This window comes from Salmo salar, chromosome 02 (assembly GCF_965601325.2).
Source record: "Salmo salar chromosome 02, fSalSal1, whole genome shotgun sequence".
Classification (NCBI taxonomy): domain Eukaryota; kingdom Metazoa; phylum Chordata; class Actinopteri; order Salmoniformes; family Salmonidae; genus Salmo; species Salmo salar.
Window position 1 is genome coordinate 53464090 of NC_138292.1, and position 21263 is coordinate 53485352.

A 21263-nucleotide genomic window follows, 5' to 3' on the forward strand; every position below is an offset into this window, starting at 1 on the left:
TGAAAAATAAAGGTAAATATTACTTGAGATAATATTTTTATTGTATGTCATTAGCAAATTGGCTATAATTTCATCAAATTATGTTAGATTTTAGAAAGTATGTTTTAATTATGTGTATTTGGGATACATTGTATGCTAGCTGTTCAACTGGAGTTAGTATGCTAGAATCCCTGCTATTTATGACCAAATACTATAAAAATGTCATTCCCACCGCACCTCATTACCAGCACATAAAGGACTGTAATGGTAAGGACAGAATGTGGTGGTAATGACAAAGTGTATTAGCTCATACAGTTTTACTTACCTTAAGACCTGAAAAGACACAAATTACATATATGATCATGGTTAAGTTGAAATTGAACACTTATTTGCTAAATAAGACCATTGCATGTTGTATTATGTTAGGATGATTGAGTGATTTTGATGTCTAATTGTGTGACTTACTATGGTTATGACTGATTTAAATTATTTATTAATTTTTTTTCTATAAGATGCCCCCTAAATCAACCTAGGAGAGGACAAGGACACCCTATATGTTCACAAGTATGTGGACATCCATTGAAATGAGTGGATCCGGCTATTTCTGCCACACCCGTTTATTGAAAGGCGTATAAAATCGGGCATACAGCCATGCAATCTTTATAAACGAACATTGGCAGTAGAATAAACCATACTGAAGAACTCGATGACTTTCAACGTGGCACCGTCATAGGATGGCACCTTTCCAACAAGTCTGTTGGTCAAATTTCTGCTCTGCTAGACCTGCCCCGGTCAACTGTAAGTGCTGTTATTGTGAAGTGAAAACGTCTAGGGGTGCAACCCAATAATTGGACGGTGTTGCTAATGTTTTGTACACTCAGTGCACGGTGGTTGGAGAGTGGAGTTGACACTGGTGCGCGCACTGACTGAATAGCATGTCATTGCCACTAGAGGGGGCAAGGAGGGTTACAATCGACAACAACGGAGATGATACCCAACCGCCGATTCCAGTTTGAGACCATTCTCCTTGTAGGAATGGAAAGAGCGCATCTGCGCTGCCTCAATTGTATTTTTCCATAGAATACGCGGTGCTTTAATATGAAAAGAAAAGTCACTTCTAGCTGGAGTTTTGGTAAGTCTGATAGAATATTTCTCCTGTCTCAACTATTTTAGCACTTTCACAGTTTTGTTGACGCTCAAAGTTTGAACATATAATTTGAACGGATCAAATAGGCTACTTTATGTAAATAACAAAACGTATTTTAAGTAATTTAGTCTGCAAATACTTTTTTCCGTATTCAGATCGATTATGGTGAAATAAATATGGAAAAGCAACTGGTAACCTAATTTAGATACCTTGGAATTGGGATCACTCTAAAACATTTTGATTCCGTCTGACACAAGGAGCACAGCATCGGCCTACCTCGTGGTTTAAAACTCAAGCAAATTAAGGAACAAACGATTGTGTGGTCTTTAAAATGTCAGTCCATCCAAATTTGCTTTCCTCAACATCTGAGAAATGTTATGTTGCACATCATCATGTTCTCCCTTGCAACGGATTTATTATATCACTGATGTTAAAATACTGTGCCACCTAAAATGTTGTGCCACTATGTCATTGTAAGATCTCTAGGCTAAACTTTCTACACACATTCAAAGGGGGGCAGTGAATGGAAGCGGTATTAAAATCCAAACCAAGGCATCATTTTCTTCCTACTTTTTTACTGCAAAGTTAGAAAATGTCATTATGTGTAAATTATGGATGTAGTTATAATTTTAGCATATAGGGCATATCTCCTGGGGAAACATAAATTACCCTAAAGGTTTAGTTGGTGTTTATGATTGAATCGTAATTTTACTGACATTTTCCCCTTATGTAGGCAGGCTAGAATGCAAACCAATTGAATTTCACATTTGTTTTTATTAAACCAAAATAACATCGTTGTGATTTGCCTTGCAGTTAACCTTGGTTGAATATGTTAATCCAACATGGGTGAATGTCACAATAACAGCAGCTTCTCCATGACGCAAGACCTGCCGGAGAATTGTCCTGACTCTTTCAGTGCCAGCTACGAACTGGACTATGGAGTTCCACGGGAGGAGATACCCGATACAACGCAGGGCTGTGCGTTTTTTGTGGCCACCATTGTCATAGCCATGGTCCTGGTCTGTATCATATTAGTCTGTGGCATTGGCAACTGTCTGTTCATTGCCTCTCTGGCGCGCTACAAAAAACTCCGTAACCTCACCAATCTCCTCATTGCTAACTTGGCCGTGTCGGATATTCTGGTGGCTGTAGTGTGCTGTCCGTTTCTGTTGGATTACTATGTGGTGAAGCAGCTGTCATGGGACCATGGGCTTGTCCTGTGCGCCTCAATCAACTATTTACGCACGGTGTCCCTGTATGTGTCCACCAACGCGCTGCTGGCAATCGCAGTGGACAGGTGGGTGAGGCGGTTGCAGGTTCATCCCTCTCCGACACAGAACATAGCAAACAGTTTATCCATATTCACACAACAGAAAATTAATCCCACCAATACCATTCTGTCAACTAAATCTTCATCTGATTTTTTGTTGCTGTCAATTTCAAGTCCATATCTCCTCGTTGTGAGCTTTTTATATTTCTCATAAAACCTATAATGTACAGCTATAAACATCTCAGGTGACGCACATATTTTACCTACTTTCCTAGCAACATGTAATAAGACAGTATATATGCACTTTGAGCATATGGAAATATGTAAATGCAATCAATTATTATTATTATTAATAATAACAACATATCCTATGTTGTAACCCTGAATAGTTACAAAGTCAACCCACACACATGTTCAGTGCTCTCATATCCTCAGGTCAACACTGATGTGTGCAGCGGTGCTCATCTTCAACCGTGGGTGTGACAGGATGATATTTGCCATGTTTGTGCTCCCTCATGAGCCTCTCTATGTGTGTATGCGTGATGTGTGCATGGCAATGAGAGTCCTATTTTTTAGGTGGTTGTAAACTGTTTACGTAAAAATACATGCATGCAACATCAAATCAAACCTTGTATGTCACATGCTTTGTCGAAGGCATTCAGTTGTACTACTGACTAGGTATCCCCCTTTCCCTTACTTATGGGCACTTCCAAGCAATGCAGAGAGATGGAAAACAGAGGAATAATAGAAAAGTAAAACATGTAATAATAAAAGCAATAATATACAAGAGTAACGATAGCTTGGCTATATGGGTACCAGTACCGAGTCGATGTGCAGGGGTACGAGGTAATTGATGTAGATAAAGTGCATTTGGGAAGTATTTAGACCCCTTGACTTTTTCCACATTTTGTTATGTTACAGCCTTATTCTAAAATGGATTAAAAAATGTTTTCCCTCATCAATCTACACACAATACCCCATAATGAAAAAGCGCAAACAGGTTTTTGTGACATTTTTGCAAACGTATAAAACATTTATGAAATATCACATTTACATGAGTATTCAGACCCTTTACTCAGTACCTTGTTGAAGCACCTTTGGCAGTGATTACAGCCTCGAGTCCTTTTGGGTATGACGCTACAAGCTTGGCACACCTGTATTTGGGGAGTTTCTCCCATTATTTTCTGCAGATCCTCTCAAGCTCTGTCATGTTGGATGGGGAGCGTCGCTGCATAGCTATTTTCAGGTCTCTCCAGAGATGTTCGATCGGGTTCAAGTCCAGGCTCTGGCTGGGCCACTCAAGGACATTCAAAGACTTGTCCCGAAGCCACTCCTGCATTGTCTTGGCTGTGTGCTTAGGGTCGTTGTCCTGTTGGAAGTTGAACCTTCACACCAGTCTGAGTTCCTGAGTACTCTGGAGCAGGTTTCCATCAAGGATCTCTCTGTACTTTGCTCCGTTCCTCTTCCCCTCGATCATGACTAGTCTCCCAGTCCCTGCTGCTAAAAAACATCCCCACAGCATGATGCTGCCACCACCATGCTTCACCATAGGGATGGTGCGAGGTTTCCTCCAGATGTGACACTTGGCATTTAGGCCAAGGAGTTAAATCTTGGTTTCATCAGACCAGAGAATTGTGTTTCTCATTGTCTGAGTCTTTAGGCTTGATTGGTGGATTGCTGCAGAGATGGTTGTCCTTCTGGAAGGTTCTCCTAACTCCACAGAGGAACTCTGGAGCTCTGTCAGAGTGACCATCGGGCTCTTGGTCACTTCCCTGACCAAGGCCCTTCTCCCTGATTGCTCAGCTTGACCAGGCAGCCAGCTCTAGAAAGAGTCTTGGTGGTTCCAAACTTCTTCCATTGAAGAAGATGGAGGCCACTGTGTTCTTGAGGACCTTCAATGCTGCAGACATTTTTTGGTACCCTTCCCTAGATCTGTGCCTCGACACAATCCTGTCTCAGACATCATGGCTTGGTTTTTGCTCTGACATGCACTGTCAACTGTGGGACCTTACTGTATATAGACATGTGTGTGCCTTTCCAAATCATGACATGCGTGTGCCTTTCCAAATTTGAATTTACCACAGGTGGACTCCAATCAAGTTCTAGAAACATCTCAAGGATGATCAATGGAAACAGGATGCACCTGAGCTCAATTTCAAGTCTCATAGCAAAGGGTCTGAATACTTATGTAAATAGGTTATTTCTGTTTTTTAGCTTTAATAAATTAGCAAACATTTCTAAAAACTTGTTCTCGCTTTGTCATTATGGGGTATTGTATGTAGATTGATGAGGGAAACAATTGATTTAATAAATTTTAGAATAACATGTGGAAAAAGGTAAGGGGTCTGAATCCTTTCCTTATGTACATGTACATATAACTAGGAATAAAGTGACAGATAATAAAATGGTAGCATCAGCGTATGTGATGAGTCAAAAAGGTTAGTGCAAAAAAAGGTCAATGCAGATAGGCCTGCTAGCTATTTGGTTAACTATTTAACTATTTAGCAGTCTTCTGGCTTGGGGGAAGAAGCTGTTCTGGGTCCTGTTACTGCTCACGATACATGCAAGCAAACATAGGCTGAAAACCTTTGAACATGAGTGTGACAGTTAATCTGCTTTCATCACATCAATTTACTTATTTTCATTTCACTCCAAACTAGACCAAAAGCCAGTCGAAATGAAGTTTTGCAAGTGCCATCATGCTGTTAAGTTCCCTCCAAAATAATGAAGTCAGATTAATCATGACCAAAAGAAGGTTCCACAAACTTAACCTAGATAAGAAAATCACCTTACTGTCATCACAGAAAGCACATTTAATGCACGAATAGGAATATACATCTTTATCCAGGGTAACTAAGATATGATATAGCAAAGTATTTGTTTTATAACAATGACAGATAGCCATGTTCTGTGGTAACATAACATTCCCAGTGAAGTAAGAGCAATTGAGCAACACCAATGGGTTGCCCACCGAAAATCCATCACCTGCTTTTAGTTAGTCCTATCACACTGCCCTTTTAGGATCATATGGGAGGAAGTTACTTGGACAAGGCTACGTGCTCCCATAAATCATTGCTGACATGCCCAACTATGTAAAAATAGCTATTTATCAAGATGGCTAATCTCCCGTCATCCCAAGATGCTAAAGCATTTCCAAATTCCCCATTATTGCCATGTGCAGAGTTTGCTAGGAAGCCAAGAGACGGTAAGCTCCATAGTATAACTTCAGGTTCTGGATATGAATAATTTACCCTAGTTAACAGTCCCAACAATTAAGTTCTTCCACATTGTGACAGATTTTCCAAGATCGTCCAAGAACTTCCAAGAACATTCAATAACCTCAGAGAGATCCCTTGGTCTTTCCAACTCCCTGGCATATAAAGCTTGACATAAAACACCTTGACACTCATAACTCAAACCCTCCAACTGGTTTCTTTGCATTGTCTGTCTTTTCCTTGTGTTCCCAGGTACATGGCCATTGTCCACCCTATGAAGCCTCGCATGAAGTACCAGACGGCCTACAGCCTGATCCTGGGCGTGTGGATCGTACCCCTAGTCATCTCCATCCCCTCTGCCTACTTTGCTTCCGAGACCACATACCCACGCATCTCCAGTCAGAGCCACAAGACCTTCTGCGCCCAGATCTGGCCTGTGGACCACCAGCTCTACTACCGCTCCTACTTCCTCTTCATCTTCGCCCTGGAGTTCGCCGGGCCCGTGGCCATCATGGCCGTGTGCTACGCCAGGATCTTGCGGGAGCTGTGGTTCAAGAGCGTGCCTGGCTTCCAGACAGAGCAGATCCGGAAGCGGCTGCACAGACGGCGGAGGATGGTGGTGGTGCTGATTCTGGTGCTGGCTGCCTACGTGCTCTGCTGGGCACCGTACTACGGCTTCACACTGGTACGGGACTTCCACCCCACCCTGATCTCCAGGGACAGGAACTCCCTGGTGGCCTTCTACATTATCGAGTGCGTCGCCATGAGCAACGGGGTCATCAACACGCTGTGCTTCGTGAGCGTCCGCAACAACGCCAAGTGCATGCAGACAGTGACCAGGCTGCGCTGGAAGTCTGTCAAATGTGCAGCGGGAAAGACGGTGGATGAGCACACCTCGTCTTTACGTGTGACAGAGGATGTTGAGCGCACACGCCTGAGATAAAGGCCTGATCCTGAGATGATCATCTCTATCGAAAGGTAGAACCAGCAGTAGACCAAGTGGATTCTGGGATGTTGCACACTTCTCCCGCTTTTTAAGATCCAAAAGGGTGAGATATAAGATTGAGTCAAGGGAACGGTTTGGCGATGGACAAGAGGTCCAGACTGCTGACACAGAGTAGGGCTGCATGATCAAGGCAAAAAATCTTAACAGGGATTTTTCTGACCAAATATTGCGATTGCAATTTGACTTGCGATATACAGTAGATCAAAACACTTGGTGAATTATATAAATCAAATAAAATTATTTATATTAAGAAGCAAAGTGGAAAGCAGCATTGTTCTTGTTTGGAACAATGCTTTGCGTGCATTTGACCTAACAGAACAGCATGCAACCTTAGAGTGAATCTAACAGCGAGGAGGAAGAACTGCACTGTTCCGAGTGACAGGGGGCAGGGCTTTGTATGTGGGAAGAATTTTGATGTGAATTGTATTAATTGTGCAGCCCTAACACAGAGTGACAATGTCCTGCCAAGTTCATAACTTAGTTCATACTGGCACAATGCCTCACATTGTCACTGCTACTATACCATGGAGGCCATTTTGAAAAAACTTGAAAGTTTAATGGAATTAGAACTTCTTCACAATGTGGAATTACTCACGAGGAGGGCATTAGACTTTGAAAGGATTTTGCCTGTATTTATTCATAGAGGATTGATTTGATGTAATCCTGGAGGTTACTAAACAAACAGGTTATTTCAAGTCTCTATGTCTTACAATAAATAATTGATCAGTTTGTAGTGTTTTATAATACACATTTGTATATGAAATATACAACATCGTTTTTAAATAATAAGAAGAGTGCTCTCTATTCTTCTTTTAATATAAATATAATCCAACCGAAACTAGCAGATTTATCGAATCAAAGAAATCTATTGTGCTATGGGGCTAGCTAGACAATTAAGAGTTAGGATAGATCAGGATGGATAAATTAATCAAGATGGATAAATTAATTAAGAGATGGTTTCTTGTTTGACACTTTATTTACCATACATATTCAATCATGTGTTTTGAGAGTAACATTCCATTCACAAATCCAGACACATTACTTTACTTTGACATTTTCTAACATGCCATTCCCCACCAGCACCTACACGACAGTGCTCTTAGTGCAGGTAATCATAAGACCAAGTGGAGAATACAGTGTAGTGGAGCACCATTAATAAATAACACAATCCCATAATTAAAGTATCAGTCTACCAAGCCAGCTACCAAATTGGCATAATACCAAGTAAACATTTCACTGTAAAGTCTACACTCGTTGTATTCGGCGTATGTGACAAATACAATTTGATATGACAATGGCTATCGGAGGGGTCACACTGTAAAGCCTAGCATGTGATAGGAGTGAGATTGGGGGGGAAATAACCACTCCAAGTTGGTGCTGGTCCCAGATCAGCTTCAAAAGCATGGGAGGATATTTGGTGATGTCGTCGCTGCTTCTCTCGCTATCAATTAAGTTCACCTCAGTTTTAATCTGTAATGTCAAATAAATGGCAGAAAGAAATTCCCTAATGATAATCTGTTCAAGTAGAGGGCGAAATAAAAAGGTGATTTGAAGTCTTCAAACCACCAGGTTCATATTGGCGTTGAAATTCCTTAGGCAACTTTTGAGTTCTCGCTGCTACCTTTTGGGATCTCAAGGATGACGATAACTATAAACCATTAGGTTTAATCAAAACGATATTTTAGGAGTAAATCAATTACGGAAAGCATGTCACTTTTGTTACCTACAAGTTTTTCTTTCTCTTTTACAAAATTGCTGTTAACGTTTTCATATGATAGCGCCATACATGGGGGCTCTTACATTTGTAATAGCATAATTATTTTTTGTTGTTGCCTTGCTTGTTATGCTACGAGACCAACAGGAGGGTCTTCTCCAGTTAGCTTGTACTTGTTTGAGACATGCGCTTGGCATTCGCAGTAATTCAAGTCAGAACCCTTACCACTTCTAGGCTCAAATTAGTCATAGAAATCCAACAGCCTGCCTCCACATTGTGTATGTTTTTCCAGCAGGTTCCAGAAAATGTGAAAAGAGAACATGCCATGAAGGATAATTTCAGTATTTTCACCTTCTGAACATTTAAGAATATATTTTTTACAATGTATGGAGCTGTGTTGACCTGTTTTTGTTACACTGTCCACAAAAGAGGGTGAATTGTGAGGGAGATGTTATTAAAACCGCTACCCGGATGAAAAACACGAGGCCGTCAGGCTGTTTTGTTTATGAATGCATGTGAATTGGATCACAAAATGAGTGGTCAAACTGGACGAGAAAATAAATAAATTTGCTCTCAAAAGAAACCCCATGTATAATTAAACACGATTACATTCTGGGTTCTCATGAGCCCAGAGGTGATCATGTAATTGGAACCATGAATAAGGAAGTGAATGTGTCAGGTTAAGAACGCTTTACAGTGACCAAGTGAGGGATCATCGGTCAGCATACAACAAAGATGTTCAAACTCATGTACAACTGCATTCCCATCTTGTGTATTTTTACAAATCTTTCTACATTGAGACAGACAATGAATATTGTTCTATAAAAGCATATTTAATGTAGAAAAACATGATACTGGCATTGAGCATACAAATCATGACAAACTACTGTAAATTAAACACATAACTACTGGTATGATACATTATTTATAATGCCTTCAGAAAGTATTCACATCCCTTGGACTTCCTCCACATTTTGTTGTGTTACAGCCTGAATTTAAAAATGGATTAAAGAACTACATTTTGTGTCACTGATCTACACACAATACCCCATAATGTCAAAGTGGGTTTTTAAGAATGTTTTACAAATGAAAACAAAAATGGCTGGAATGGCTTGAGTCAATAAGTATTCAACCGCTTTGTGATAGCAAGCGTAAATAAGTTCAGGAGGAAATATTTGCTTAGCAAATCACATAAACTGTATGGACTCACTGTCTGCAATAATAGCGGTTAACGTGATTTTTGAATGACTAGCCCGTCTCACATATGTAATCATCTGTAACGTACCTCAGTTGTGAAATTCAAGCACAGATTCAACCACAAAGACCAGGGAGGTTTCTCAATTCCTCGCAAAGAAGGTCACTGATTGGTAAATGAGTAAAAATAAAAAAAAGCAGATGTTGAATATTGAGCATGGTGAAGTTATTCATTAGGTTTTGGATGATGTATCAATATACCCCAGTCACTAGGGAGACACATGCGTCTTTCCTAAGTCAGTTGCTGGAGAGGAAGGAAACCACTCAGGGATTTCACCATGAGGCCATTAAGACAGTGTAGTTACTTGATAATACTAACCTAAATGACGAGGAAGCCTGTATGGAATACAAAACATGCATCCTGTTTGCAAAAAGACATTAAAGTAATACTGTGAATAATGTGGTAAAGAAAAAAAACTTTTGTCCTGAATACAAATTGTTATGTTTGGGGCAAATTCAACACATCACAGAGTACCACTCCTTGTATTTTCAAGCATGGTGGTGGCTGCATCACATTTTGGATATGCTTATCGTCTACAAGGACTAGGGAGCTTTTCAGGATAAAAATTAAAGAGAACAGAGCTAAGCACAGGCAAAATCCTAGAGGAAAACCTGGTTCAGTCTGCTTTCCAACAAACAATGATCAACAACCAACTTGACAGAGCTTGAATAATTTTTTAAAGAATCATGGGCAAATATTGCACAATACTGGTGTGCAAAGCTCTTACCCAAAACAATTCACACCCAAAGGTGTTTAACATTTAATGATTACTTTCCTTAATAAATAGGACACCTGGCATTTTTCTTTGAAATTACAAAACATTTTGTGTAGATAGTTGACCAAAAAAATGACAATTTAATTGCACTTTATAACAAAAAAAATTGAAAAAAATCAAGGGGTGTGAAAACTTTCTGAAGGCACCGATAATTTTTTTAGCTGCTTGTCCATACTAATCAAACAAACCAATAATCAAGAATACCTACACCTCAAAAATGCTAGTGATGAATTACTATCCAAGAAAGTATTACACATAAATTAAACTACTTTAAAAAAGGTAAAGTCAGCAATATGACATCATCATACACAAACAATTTAAAATCAGTCAAGAATCCCATTATTGATTCTTCGCAACTGATGGGGTAAATTGCGACTATTTTCCCAGCACAGGGAGACTAATATTATTTGAGATTCTAGACCTGCTGAATTCCAAGTGTGTTTGAAGAGGAAAAAAGGTATACCCAAATGCACTTCAACCCTGCTTAAATAGCATGCTTAGTTTAAAACAGGCAAGGGGAGATTAGTCAAGTTCAGGCCAATAGTTCATTTCAGATTTGTGAAGGCCTTGGCTTCTTTGAGTCTTTTGAGGTCCTCCTTGCCACTGTCGTCTGAGTCAGGTGGCTCATAGTCAGAGTCTTCACTTATGTCCTTGCTCTCATCATTGATGAAGCTGTCATCGTCCCCAAACTCATCATCATCGTTGTTGTATGATACCGGCTTTTTCGTTGCAGAAGGGATTGTATAGAATTATTAATGGCCATTTATAGTATTATTAACGTGCTGTTTCATTCCATTGACGCTAGCACAAGACATTGGTTGTGTCTTTATCAATACTACATGCTACGTTCCACAAAAACAGCCCAGCATTTTATTACATTCACTCATAACAGGATTCAAATAGGTATCATTCAATTCAGCATTGAAAAAAAGGGGCGAGTTTAAGTTTGTTCCACCTGAGCGAGTCCGACCACAAGTCTTCTTCTAATGCCTTTTAAGGGGAAAGTAATCCAAAAGTAACTCGTCAGGTAACTAGTAACTAATGGATTACATTTAGAAAGTAGCTTACCCAACCTGTGACCTACGCTCCGGGATGAAGTTTCCCTTAGTAATGATCTAGAACAGGGGTGGGAAAACTATGGCCCACAGGAGGTTTGATGGTGGTGGTGGGGGGGCATTATAAATATAAATTATAATGAAACGGATTTTGACAAACAAATTGTTTAAAAAAACAACATCTGTGCGGCCCTCCAATGAATTTCTAAATCCTGATGTGGCCCTCGAGACAAAAAGCTTGCCCACACGTGATCTACGATTAGCATCCCCTTCCCCAATCCTTACCTTAACCATTAGTGGGGAAAATGCTAAACTGACACAAGATCAGTGTCTAGGGGCAACTTCATCCTACTCCAGGTTTCTAGTAATGGCAGCTATGTTCAATATCACTATGAGTCTGTAAGCTGAGAGGCAATACAAATTGAGTTACACACCTCCCTTACAGAAAGTCAATGTTTCCGAATGAGTTTATAGATCCTGCTGACGTCACATCAGAGAAACGGAGGGCAATTGGTTTAATCGTTTCTGCTTCTTTAAACTCTGGAGGGGGAATGTGGATTATAGGTTTGTACAGTGTATTCACTAGTGCTACAGTGGATGGATATGCATACATATCGCTGTCTGACTAAATCTGGAAAGATAAAAACAAACTGAATTCAATAGCCCAGATAAGATTGTTGGGCATCTGCACAATAAATGTCTTTATAGCATTGCTTGAGATCAAAGGTTTCTCTTATATCTTTGCTCTGCATACCAGTTGGATTCAATGGATGAACGGCTGATTATATTCTGCATTGAAGAGGAACCAAAAATGGAACCTAAGAAACATTTGAGGGGCGGTGAGAGGTTAGCATGTCTTTCTCTCTCAGGTATAAATTAACATACCACTTGGTGTGTGTGTTTGTATTCCTTCCAGTGAAGAGGGTTTTTCCTGGAAAGAAAACATGGAAAATTGTTTGATTTACTACCAAGGACTACTAGTATTGTCAAATGCCAATGAGGCTAAAATGTCAGCCTCTCCTGTTGCTCAAGCACTTTGGTCGCTGATGTCAACTGCTCAAGGTTAAAATGGAGGCCAACAAATTGAGTCCACTCAGACACTCTCCTGTCATTTGAGTCCTGATTACTGCCTTAATTATTTTATTTAACCTTCCTGTATCCAGAAAGTTCCATTGAGGTCATAATACCTCTTACAAGGGAGAACTGGCTATAATAACAGGTTATATTCTCTTTTCCTGTTGAAATTGTAGGAGCTATTAGGCTACTTTTTTCCTGATGTTTGCCATTACTAACAATAATGGTCTTGAGACACGATTACCAGTCTCTTATATCCTGTAATGCTGACTACATTGTGGTGTGCATCCTACCTGTAGCAGTCTGTGCCATACGGACACTCAGGTTGGTCCGCGTCCTCCTCTGCCTTTTCGTCTTTCGCGGAATCGTCCTCGTAGTCGCTGTCGCCGGGGTGACTGCATTCTTGGAAGTGGACTGGGTTTTTTCCTTTGATAGAAATAACAATTTTGAGAAGAAAATCATCGAAAGCTCACTATTAAAACATTGAAACTCACTGAAAGTTATGGTCAATCCCGTATTGATTAGTATTCTTTGAAGAGCATTTAGCTTTTGAGCTAGCACATTCTCTTTGCTCATTTCATTTTCCTCAAAGAGAATCAAAATTTGAACCTGCTCTCTGCCATTTAGTTTTGGACCCTGAGTCGCTATCTAGGCTAATCCTTGTGTACGTCCCAAATGGCACACTACTCCCTATATATACACATGCAATGCACTACTTTTGACCAGAGCCATAGTCGGCCCTGGTCAAAAGGAGTGCACTATAATAGGAATATGGTGCCATTTGGAACACACATCTCGTCTTGGAGAATACCGTCGCTTATCCCAGGCTTCACGTAGCTGTTCGTTAAATATCAGCGGTTTGAAAACAAACAAAACCTTAAATGAGATAAACTATCTGGGGGGAAAAACATATTGTACATGTTCAGTTCTTTGATATCAGGAAAAGCTGCCATGGAACCAATTTTAATAGAATACGTTTGTTTATTAACATGCATAATAGCTAAAGTGCACTTCTCATCTTTAGTACCCGGAGCAACATAAAATAAAAATATCCATATAATATGGAAAGTTTTTGAATAAAATTATTTGTTGGAACATTTTGCCGGCCTAAATTCATGTTCTCAGAAGTGCATTTCTAACAGTTGTTGTTCAGACAATGTTATGTAGGGATTTACCTGTAACAGTCCTTTCCAAAGGGGCAGGTCGTCCTGAGCCAAGCTTTGGACTGAAACTTCACTTGACCCGAGGCCCCTTGTCGACCTTCTGACCTTTCTGAGGCTGTCTCCCTCTGTCCTCGGACTCGCTGACCTCCGCTCTGCTCGTAGAAGTGCTGCTGCCTTTCATTGCGGAAGCTTCTCCTCTTCATCATTCTCCTCCTCCATGTCAGAGTGGTCCGACTCCTCGCTCTCTACTTCACTAGGCTTCACCTCCTGTCTGGCTTTAAATGCCTGAGGAGTGATATACCATATACTGTAACTGTACATTACCCAACAACACACAATACTGCACATTACAGACAACACTACACAACAGTGGAGGCTCCTCAGAGGAGGAAGGGGAGGACCATTCTCCTCAGTAAATTTCTGAAAACTTTTTAAAATGTTTAACTATTTCCATTTATAATTAAAAATAAAAAAAATTATATATATACACTAAATACAGTTGAAGTCGGAAGTTTACAGCCAAATGCATTTAAACTCAGTTTTCCACAATTCCTGACATTTATTCCTAGTAAAAAATTCCCTGTCTTAGGTCAGTTAGTATCACCACTTTATTTTAAGAATGTGAAATGTCAGAATAATAGTAGAGAGAATTATTTATTTCAGTTTTTATTTCTTTCATCACATTCCCAGTGGGTCAGAAGTTTACATACACTCAATTTGTATTTGGTAGCAATGCCTTTAAAATAGTTTAACTTGGGTCAAACATTTTGGGTAACTGATAAGAGAATTATCTAATAAAAAGGTAAATGAATCAATAACCCATTATTAATTAGTAGTTATGTAGCATGGATAATGAATAATTAATGTACTGAAAGGTTAGTCCCATAAGGTCTAGTAGAAGGCCGGGACAAAATGTGTGTGTGTGTGTGTGTGTGTGTGTGTGTGTGTGTGTGTGTGTGTGTGTGTGTGTGTGTGTGTTTTAAGCAGGGGTGTTTTAGTAGCTGGATAGAAGAGAACAGTAGACCTCTGTTTTACCCGACCTAGAAACTTGGGAGACTTTGGAGAAAACCGGGAGGTATCTCCAAGGTTTCTCTAATCTCGGGGGAAAGGAACGGGCAGCGCTGGATAGTGATTAACGGTTGTGAGAAATCCGGGGAGTGAAACATACATCTAACATTTGTGTGTATGTATGTGCGTAGGTTAACTATGGTTTGTGTGGAGGAGTGTGCGTAAATGAGGAGCCTGGTATATAATGATGTTTTGTTATTTGGACCTCAGAACGTTCTCTGAATTAACCTTGTACAAACCTTTTGCAGAAAGCTGAGTCCTTTCCTAATTATTCTAAAGCCAGTGTCTTACAAACCCTGGGGATTAGTCAAGGCTTATTGATTGCTAATTATTATCATTAAGATATAAAAATTCCATTAACAGTAGCCTTCCACAAGCTTCCCACAATAAGTTGGGTGAATTTTGGCCCATTCCTCCTGACTGAGCTGGTGTAACCGAGTCAGGTTTGTAGGCCTCCTCGCTCACACACGCTTTTTCAGTTCTGCCCACAAATGTTCTATAGGATTGAGGTCAGGGCTTTGTGATGGCCACTCCAATACCTTGACTTTGTTGTCCTTAAGCAATTTTGCCACAACTTTGGAAGTATGCTTGGGGTCATTGTCCATTTGGAAGACCCATTTGTGACCAAGCTTTAACTTCCTGACTGATGTCTTGAGATATTGCTTCAATATATCCACATATTTTTCCTCCCTCATGATGCCATCTATTTTGTGAAGTGCACCAGTCCCTCCTGCAGCAAAGCACTCCCACAACATGATGCTGCCACCCCGTGCTTCTTCGGCTTGCAAGCCTCCCCCTTTTTCCTCCAAACATAACGATGGTCATTATGGCCAAACAGTTCTATTCTTGTTTCATCAGACCAGAGGACATTTCTCCAAAAAGTACGATCTTTATCCCCATGTGCAGTTGCAAACCATAGTCTGGCTTTTTTATGCCGGTTTTGGAGCAGTGGTTTCTTCCTTGCCGAGCAGCCTTTCAGGTTATGTCGATATAGGACTTGTTTTACTGTGGATATAGATACTTTGTACACGTTTCCTCCAGCATCTTCACAAGGTCCTTTGCTGTTGTTCTGAGATTGATTTGCACTATTCGCCTCAAAGTACATTCATCTCTAGAAGACTGAACGTGTCTCCTTCCTGAGCGGTGTGACGGCTGCGTGGTCCCATGGTGTTTGTACAGATGAACGTGGTACCTTCAGGCGTTTGGAAATTGCTCCCAAGGATGAACCAGACTTGTGGAGGTCTACAATTTATTTTCTGAGGTCTTGGCTGATTTCTTTTGATTTTCCTATGATGTCAAGCAAAGAGGCACTGAGTGAAGGTAGGCCTTGAAATACATCCACAGGTACACCTCCAATTGACTCAAATTATGTCAATTAGCCTATCAGAAGCTTCTAACGCCATGACATCATTTTCTGGAATTGTCCAAGCTGTTTAAAGGCACAGTCAACTTAGTGTGTGTAAACTTCTGGCCCACTGGAATTGTGATACAGTGAATTATAAGTGAAATAATCTGTCTGTAAACAATTGTTGGAAAAATGACTTGTGTCATGCACAAAGTAGATGTCCTAACCGACTTGCCAAAACTATAGTTTGTTAACAAGAAATTTGTGGAGTGGTTGAAAAATGAGTTTTAATGACTCCAACCTAAGTGTATGTAAACTTACAACTTCAACTGTATATTCACTTCACCAAATAACGTATTAAAACACTGTTTTGCAATGAAGGTCTACAGAAGCCTCAACAGCACTCTGTAGGGTAGCTCCATAGCGTAGCTGGAAGACAGCTAGTTTCCGTCCTCCTCTGGGTACATTGACTCCAATACAAAACCTAGGAGGCTTGTGGTTCTCACCCCCTTCCATAGACTTACACAGTAATTATGACAACTTCCGGATGATGTCCTCCAACCTATCAGAGCTCTTTCGACATGAACTGACATGTTGTCCACCCAATCAACGGATCAGAAAATGTATCTAGTACTGAAAGCCTAAGCTACAGCTAGCAAGCTCTGCAGTGCATAAAATGTGATGAGTAGTTGAGTCAAAGAGAGGCGCTATCCAACACAAGAACTCTTACAAGTATACTTTTGGTTTTATTCATTTATTGCCACTGCGGCCCACCAGTGTAACTGCTAAACTGCTTGCTAAGTGTACACAATGTGGTCCAGTCTAAAACAGTTGAGTTTATACTAATGTGTGTGTGTGTGTTTAGCTTTGCACACTCTTGGCATTCTCTCAACCAGCTTCATGAGGTAGTCACCTGGAATGCATTTCAATTAACAGGTGTGCCTTGTTAAATAATTTGTGGTATGTCTTTCCTTCTTAATGCGTTTGAGCCAATCAATTGTGTTGTGACAAGTAGGGGTGGTATACAGAAGATAGCCCTATTTGGTAAAATACCAAGTCCATATTATGGCAAACTCAAATAAGCAAAGAGAAATGACAGTCCATTGACATGAATGTCAGTCAATCCGGAAAATTCCAAGAACTTTGAGAGTTTCTTCAAGTGCAGTCGCAAAAACCATCAAGCGCTATGATGAAACTGGCTCTCATGAGGACCACCACAGGAAAGGAAGATCCAGAGTTACCGCTGCTGCAGAGGATAAGTTCATTAGAGTTACCAGCCTCAGAAATTGCAGCCCAAATACATGCTTCAGAGTTCAAGTAACAGACATCTCAACATCAACTGTTCAGAGGAGTCTGCTTGAATCGGGCCTTCATGGTCAAATTGCTGCAAAGAAATCACTACTAAAGGATACCAATAAGAAGAGACTTGCTCGGGCCAAGAAACATGAGCAATGGACATTAGACCGATGGAAATCTGTCCTTTGGTCTGATAAGTCACAATTTGAGATTTTGGTTCCAACCTCTGTGTCTTTGTGAGAAGCAGAGTAGGTGAACAGATGACCTCCGCATGTGTGATTCCCACCATGAAGCAAGGAGGAGGAGCTGTGATGGTGTGGGGGTATTTGCTGGTATTTTTCAACAGGAAAATGACCCAAAACACACCTCCAGGCTATGTAAGGGCTATTTGACCAAAAAGGAGAGTGATTGAGTGCTGCATCAGATGACTTGGCCTCCCCAATCACCAGACCTCAACCCAATTGAGATGGTTGGGATGAGTTGGACCGCAGAGAAGGAAAAGCAGCCAACAAGTGCCCAGCATATGTGGGAACTCCTTCAAGACTGTTGGAAAAGCATTTCTCATGAAGCTGTTTGAGAGAATGCCAAGAGTGTGCAAAGCTGTGAAGGCAAAGGGTGGCTACTTTTAAGAATCTAAAACATAAAATACATTTTGATTTGTTGAACACTCTTTTGGTTACTACATGATCCCATGTGTGTTATTTCATAGTTTTGAGGTCTTCACTATTATTTTACAATGTAAAAAATAGTCAAAATAAAGAAAAACCCTTGAATTAGTAGGTGTTTCCAAACATTTGACTGGTACTGTACATTGTAAACTTTCATTCATAAGCTAAGTAAGTTGTTGCAACCTCATGATGGGTATAGGGGAAACTCTAATATCACGTTGTAGCCTAAACCTTTCAATGTTACATTGAGCTGGGTGAATGGAATATGAATGACAGTCATCCAATATGCTCTGATAGAAATAAGGCCATGCTCATAAAACATTTTTTGTCCTCCCTCATCTTAAAACGGCACCGACCGCCACTGTCACATAAAAATTAATGGATGATAAATTGCAAGGTTATAATGCCTCTGTGTTGATGACACATGAAAAAAAGCTACCAGCCCCTCTGGTACTTCATGCTAAAATAGCTACCATTCCATTCTTGAGTAACCTTGACATTTTAGGGCTACATGGCACGAGTACATTACGGAGGAAAATGCTCAGTTAATGACTACCCAGTCCGATAAGCCTTTTAAAGATCCTTATCTAACCCAACTACCAGAACACCTATGAATAGTTGTTTTAGCAGAATAGCTGCCAACATGTGCTTTGTTGTGTTATCAGGTCATCACAGAACAATAAGTCTTTATGATGGGGCAACTGGGGAGGGGGTCATGGAGTAGAAGATCTGACAAGGTACAGGAAATACTCTCATAGCATCTCATTTAGTTTTATCATGCGCCAGCATCTGTAAATGCACTCAGATGATTCAGTGATGTCTTCTTGAGGAATTTCAAAAGTTCGGTTACAAGTCCAACGCTTTAACCACTAGGCTACCTGCCGCCCCAATATATACAGTACCAGTCAAAAGTTTGGACACACTTACTCATTCTAGGGTTTTTCTTTAATTTTACAATTTTATACATTGTAGAATAATAGTGAAGATATCAAAACTATGAAATAACACATACGGAATCATGTAGTAATCAAAAAAGTGTTGAACAAACTCAAAATATATTTAATATTCTAGATTCGTCAAAGTAGCCACCCTTTGCCTTGATAACAGCTTTGCACACTCTTGGCATTCTCTCAACCAGCTTCATGAGGTAGTCACCTGGAATCCATTTCAATTAACAGGTGTGCCTTGTTAAAAGTTAATTTGTGGAATTTATTTCCTTCTTAATGTGTTTGAGCCAATCAGTTGTGTTGTGACAAGGTAGTAGTGGTATATAGAAGATAGCCCTATTTGGTATAAGGCCAAGTCCATATTATGGCAAGAACAGTTCAAGTAACAGACACATCACAACATCAACTGTTCAGAGGAGACTGCGTGAGTCAGGCCTTCATGGTCAAATTGCTGCAAAGAAACCACTACTAAAGGACACCAATAAGAAGAAGAGACTTGCTTGAGCCAAGAAACACAAGAAATGGACATAACACTGGTGAAAATCTGTCCTTTGGTCTGAGTCCAAATGTGAGATTTTTGGTTCCAACTGCCGTGTTTTTGAGAGACGCAGAGTAGGTGAACGGATGATCTCCGCATGTGTGGTTCCCACCGTGAAGCATGGAGGAGGAGGTGTGATGGTGCTTTGCTGGTGACACTGTCAGTGAATTATTTAGAATTCAAGACACACTTAACCAGCATCGCTACCACTGCATTCTGCAGCGATACGCCATCCCATCTGGTTTGTGCTTAGTGGGACTATCATTTGTTTTTTTCAACAGGACAATGACCCAACACACTACCAGGCTCCAAAATCCCTTGAATGAGTAGGTTTATCCAAACGTACGTTCATACGTACTCGCGCGCGCACACACACACAATAGTTAGTATACACTCAACTGTTTTAGACTGGACCACATCGTCCTCATCACTCTTCCTCCTCATCCTCTTCCTGGGCGTTGGCTCCGGCTCGCTGTGTTCAGATTCCTCCTCCCTTGACAAGGGCGCTGCGTCCCTGGACGGTTTGGGCGTGCCCTGGTTGGTGCTTATGGATGGGGTTGCGGTTCCTCTGCCTCAATTTCCAGCTCCTAAAACGAGGAGGATTCTGGGTTAACGGATCAAAGATTGTCAAAGATTATCTATTATATTGACAAGATAGTTGAGTGACTGCTATAACAATGGAAATATATCTTCTTACAGATGAAAGGCAGGCGAGAGGCAGCAAGATCAAGTGGGAACATTCTAGCCAATGAGAGGGCAGATACCCGTGTAATCAACAGGCACAACTGAGTTGTTTTTCTCAAAGTTGCCGGAATGCCAAGTGCATCCACTTATAGCAGTACATTTGTAACAGCCTAAACATTACGAAACTTCTATTTGATCAAATAAACCTCATGTAATTTGACATCTCTCATAGACCTCCAAAACAAAAATGGGTTTCATCTGACGCAGACAGATTTTTGGCTGAGTAAATCCTCTCGCTTCGCCTCTACCTCTCTGGTCATGTAAAGCAGGGATGGGCAACTCCAGTCCTTGGGGGGCTGATTGGTGATTCTCCTAGCTGATTCCAATAATCATGGTCTCCAGTTTAGAATAAATGGAGCTTATTGAGGTGTTTTAGCTAGGGCTGGTGAAAATGCGTGGCGCCATTCAGGCTGCCGAGGACTGGAGTTGCCCATCCTTGATAAAGGGACGCCAGGTGCAAATCACAATGACAACAGCAGAGATGGGAAGCTCTGATCCTCAGGGCCCAGTTTAGTTTTTCAAAAGTTGTCTATCTGGACTTAGCCTGTTGGATAGGATTAAATGCATAGAAGGAGAATTAATAGAACGGACGAATCACTGACTTGAAATGGGGACTCCCATTCTATTTTTCTGCATGTAAAATCTACAGGCAAAATCTAGATACATCACTTTTCAAAAACTGGGCCCAGAGGCTGTAGTGTGCGCTGGTTTCAGTTTCTCCCTGCAGTTTAATTAGTCACTTAACTCCCAGACCTGGGCCCATGTTCGCAAAGCGTCTCAGGAGTGCTGATCTAGGATAAAGGTCCCCCCTGTCCATGTAATCCTTTTCATTATGATTGAAAAGGGAAAACTGATCCTAGATCAAGTTCAAGATAGGAAATGAGGTATCTGAAAAAGGGTATGTGCTGTTGACCACTGATTGATGTAACCGAAAATATATATTGATTGTCCCTGTCAAAAGGCTTGCTCAGAGGCATCGGCTATCAATAAGCATGCCAAAACAG

The 21263-nt window shown here is 40.6% G+C and overlaps 1 protein-coding gene and 1 long non-coding RNA gene across 2 annotated transcripts; one reads left to right on the top strand and one right to left on the bottom strand.

Annotated features, from left to right (window-relative positions):
• Positions 1-756: 756 nt before the first annotated feature.
• On the top strand, positions 757-9016 carry LOC106586024 (prokineticin receptor 1). The gene is made up of 3 exons (XM_014172817.3): positions 757-1111; positions 1940-2423; positions 5864-9016. Exons 2-3 carry the CDS (start codon positions 1969-1971, stop codon positions 6552-6554), a joined length of 1146 nt encoding a protein of 381 aa, XP_014028292.1. The 5' UTR covers positions 757-1111; positions 1940-1968; the 3' UTR covers positions 6555-9016.
• Positions 9017-9143: 127 nt separating this feature from the next.
• On the bottom strand, positions 9144-20123 carry LOC145861721 (uncharacterized). Its single transcript, XR_014381339.1, has 4 exons — positions 19915-20123; positions 13666-13938; positions 12784-12916; positions 9144-12347 (listed from the first exon to the last, which is right to left on the bottom strand). It is a non-coding gene; the product is annotated as an uncharacterized LOC145861721 (long non-coding RNA).
• Between the last annotated feature and the right edge of the window lie 1140 nt (positions 20124-21263).

Excerpts from the sequence above, each read along its gene's own strand:
- LOC106586024 (XM_014172817.3), top strand. The coding sequence starts at position 1,969 with ATGGGTGAATGTCACAATAACAGCAGCTTCTCCATGACGCAAGACCTG. Across the intron at positions 2,424-5,863 it reads CTGGCAATCGCAGTGGACAG|GTACATGGCCATTGTCCACC; the intron begins GTGGGTGAGGCG and ends TTGTGTTCCCAG.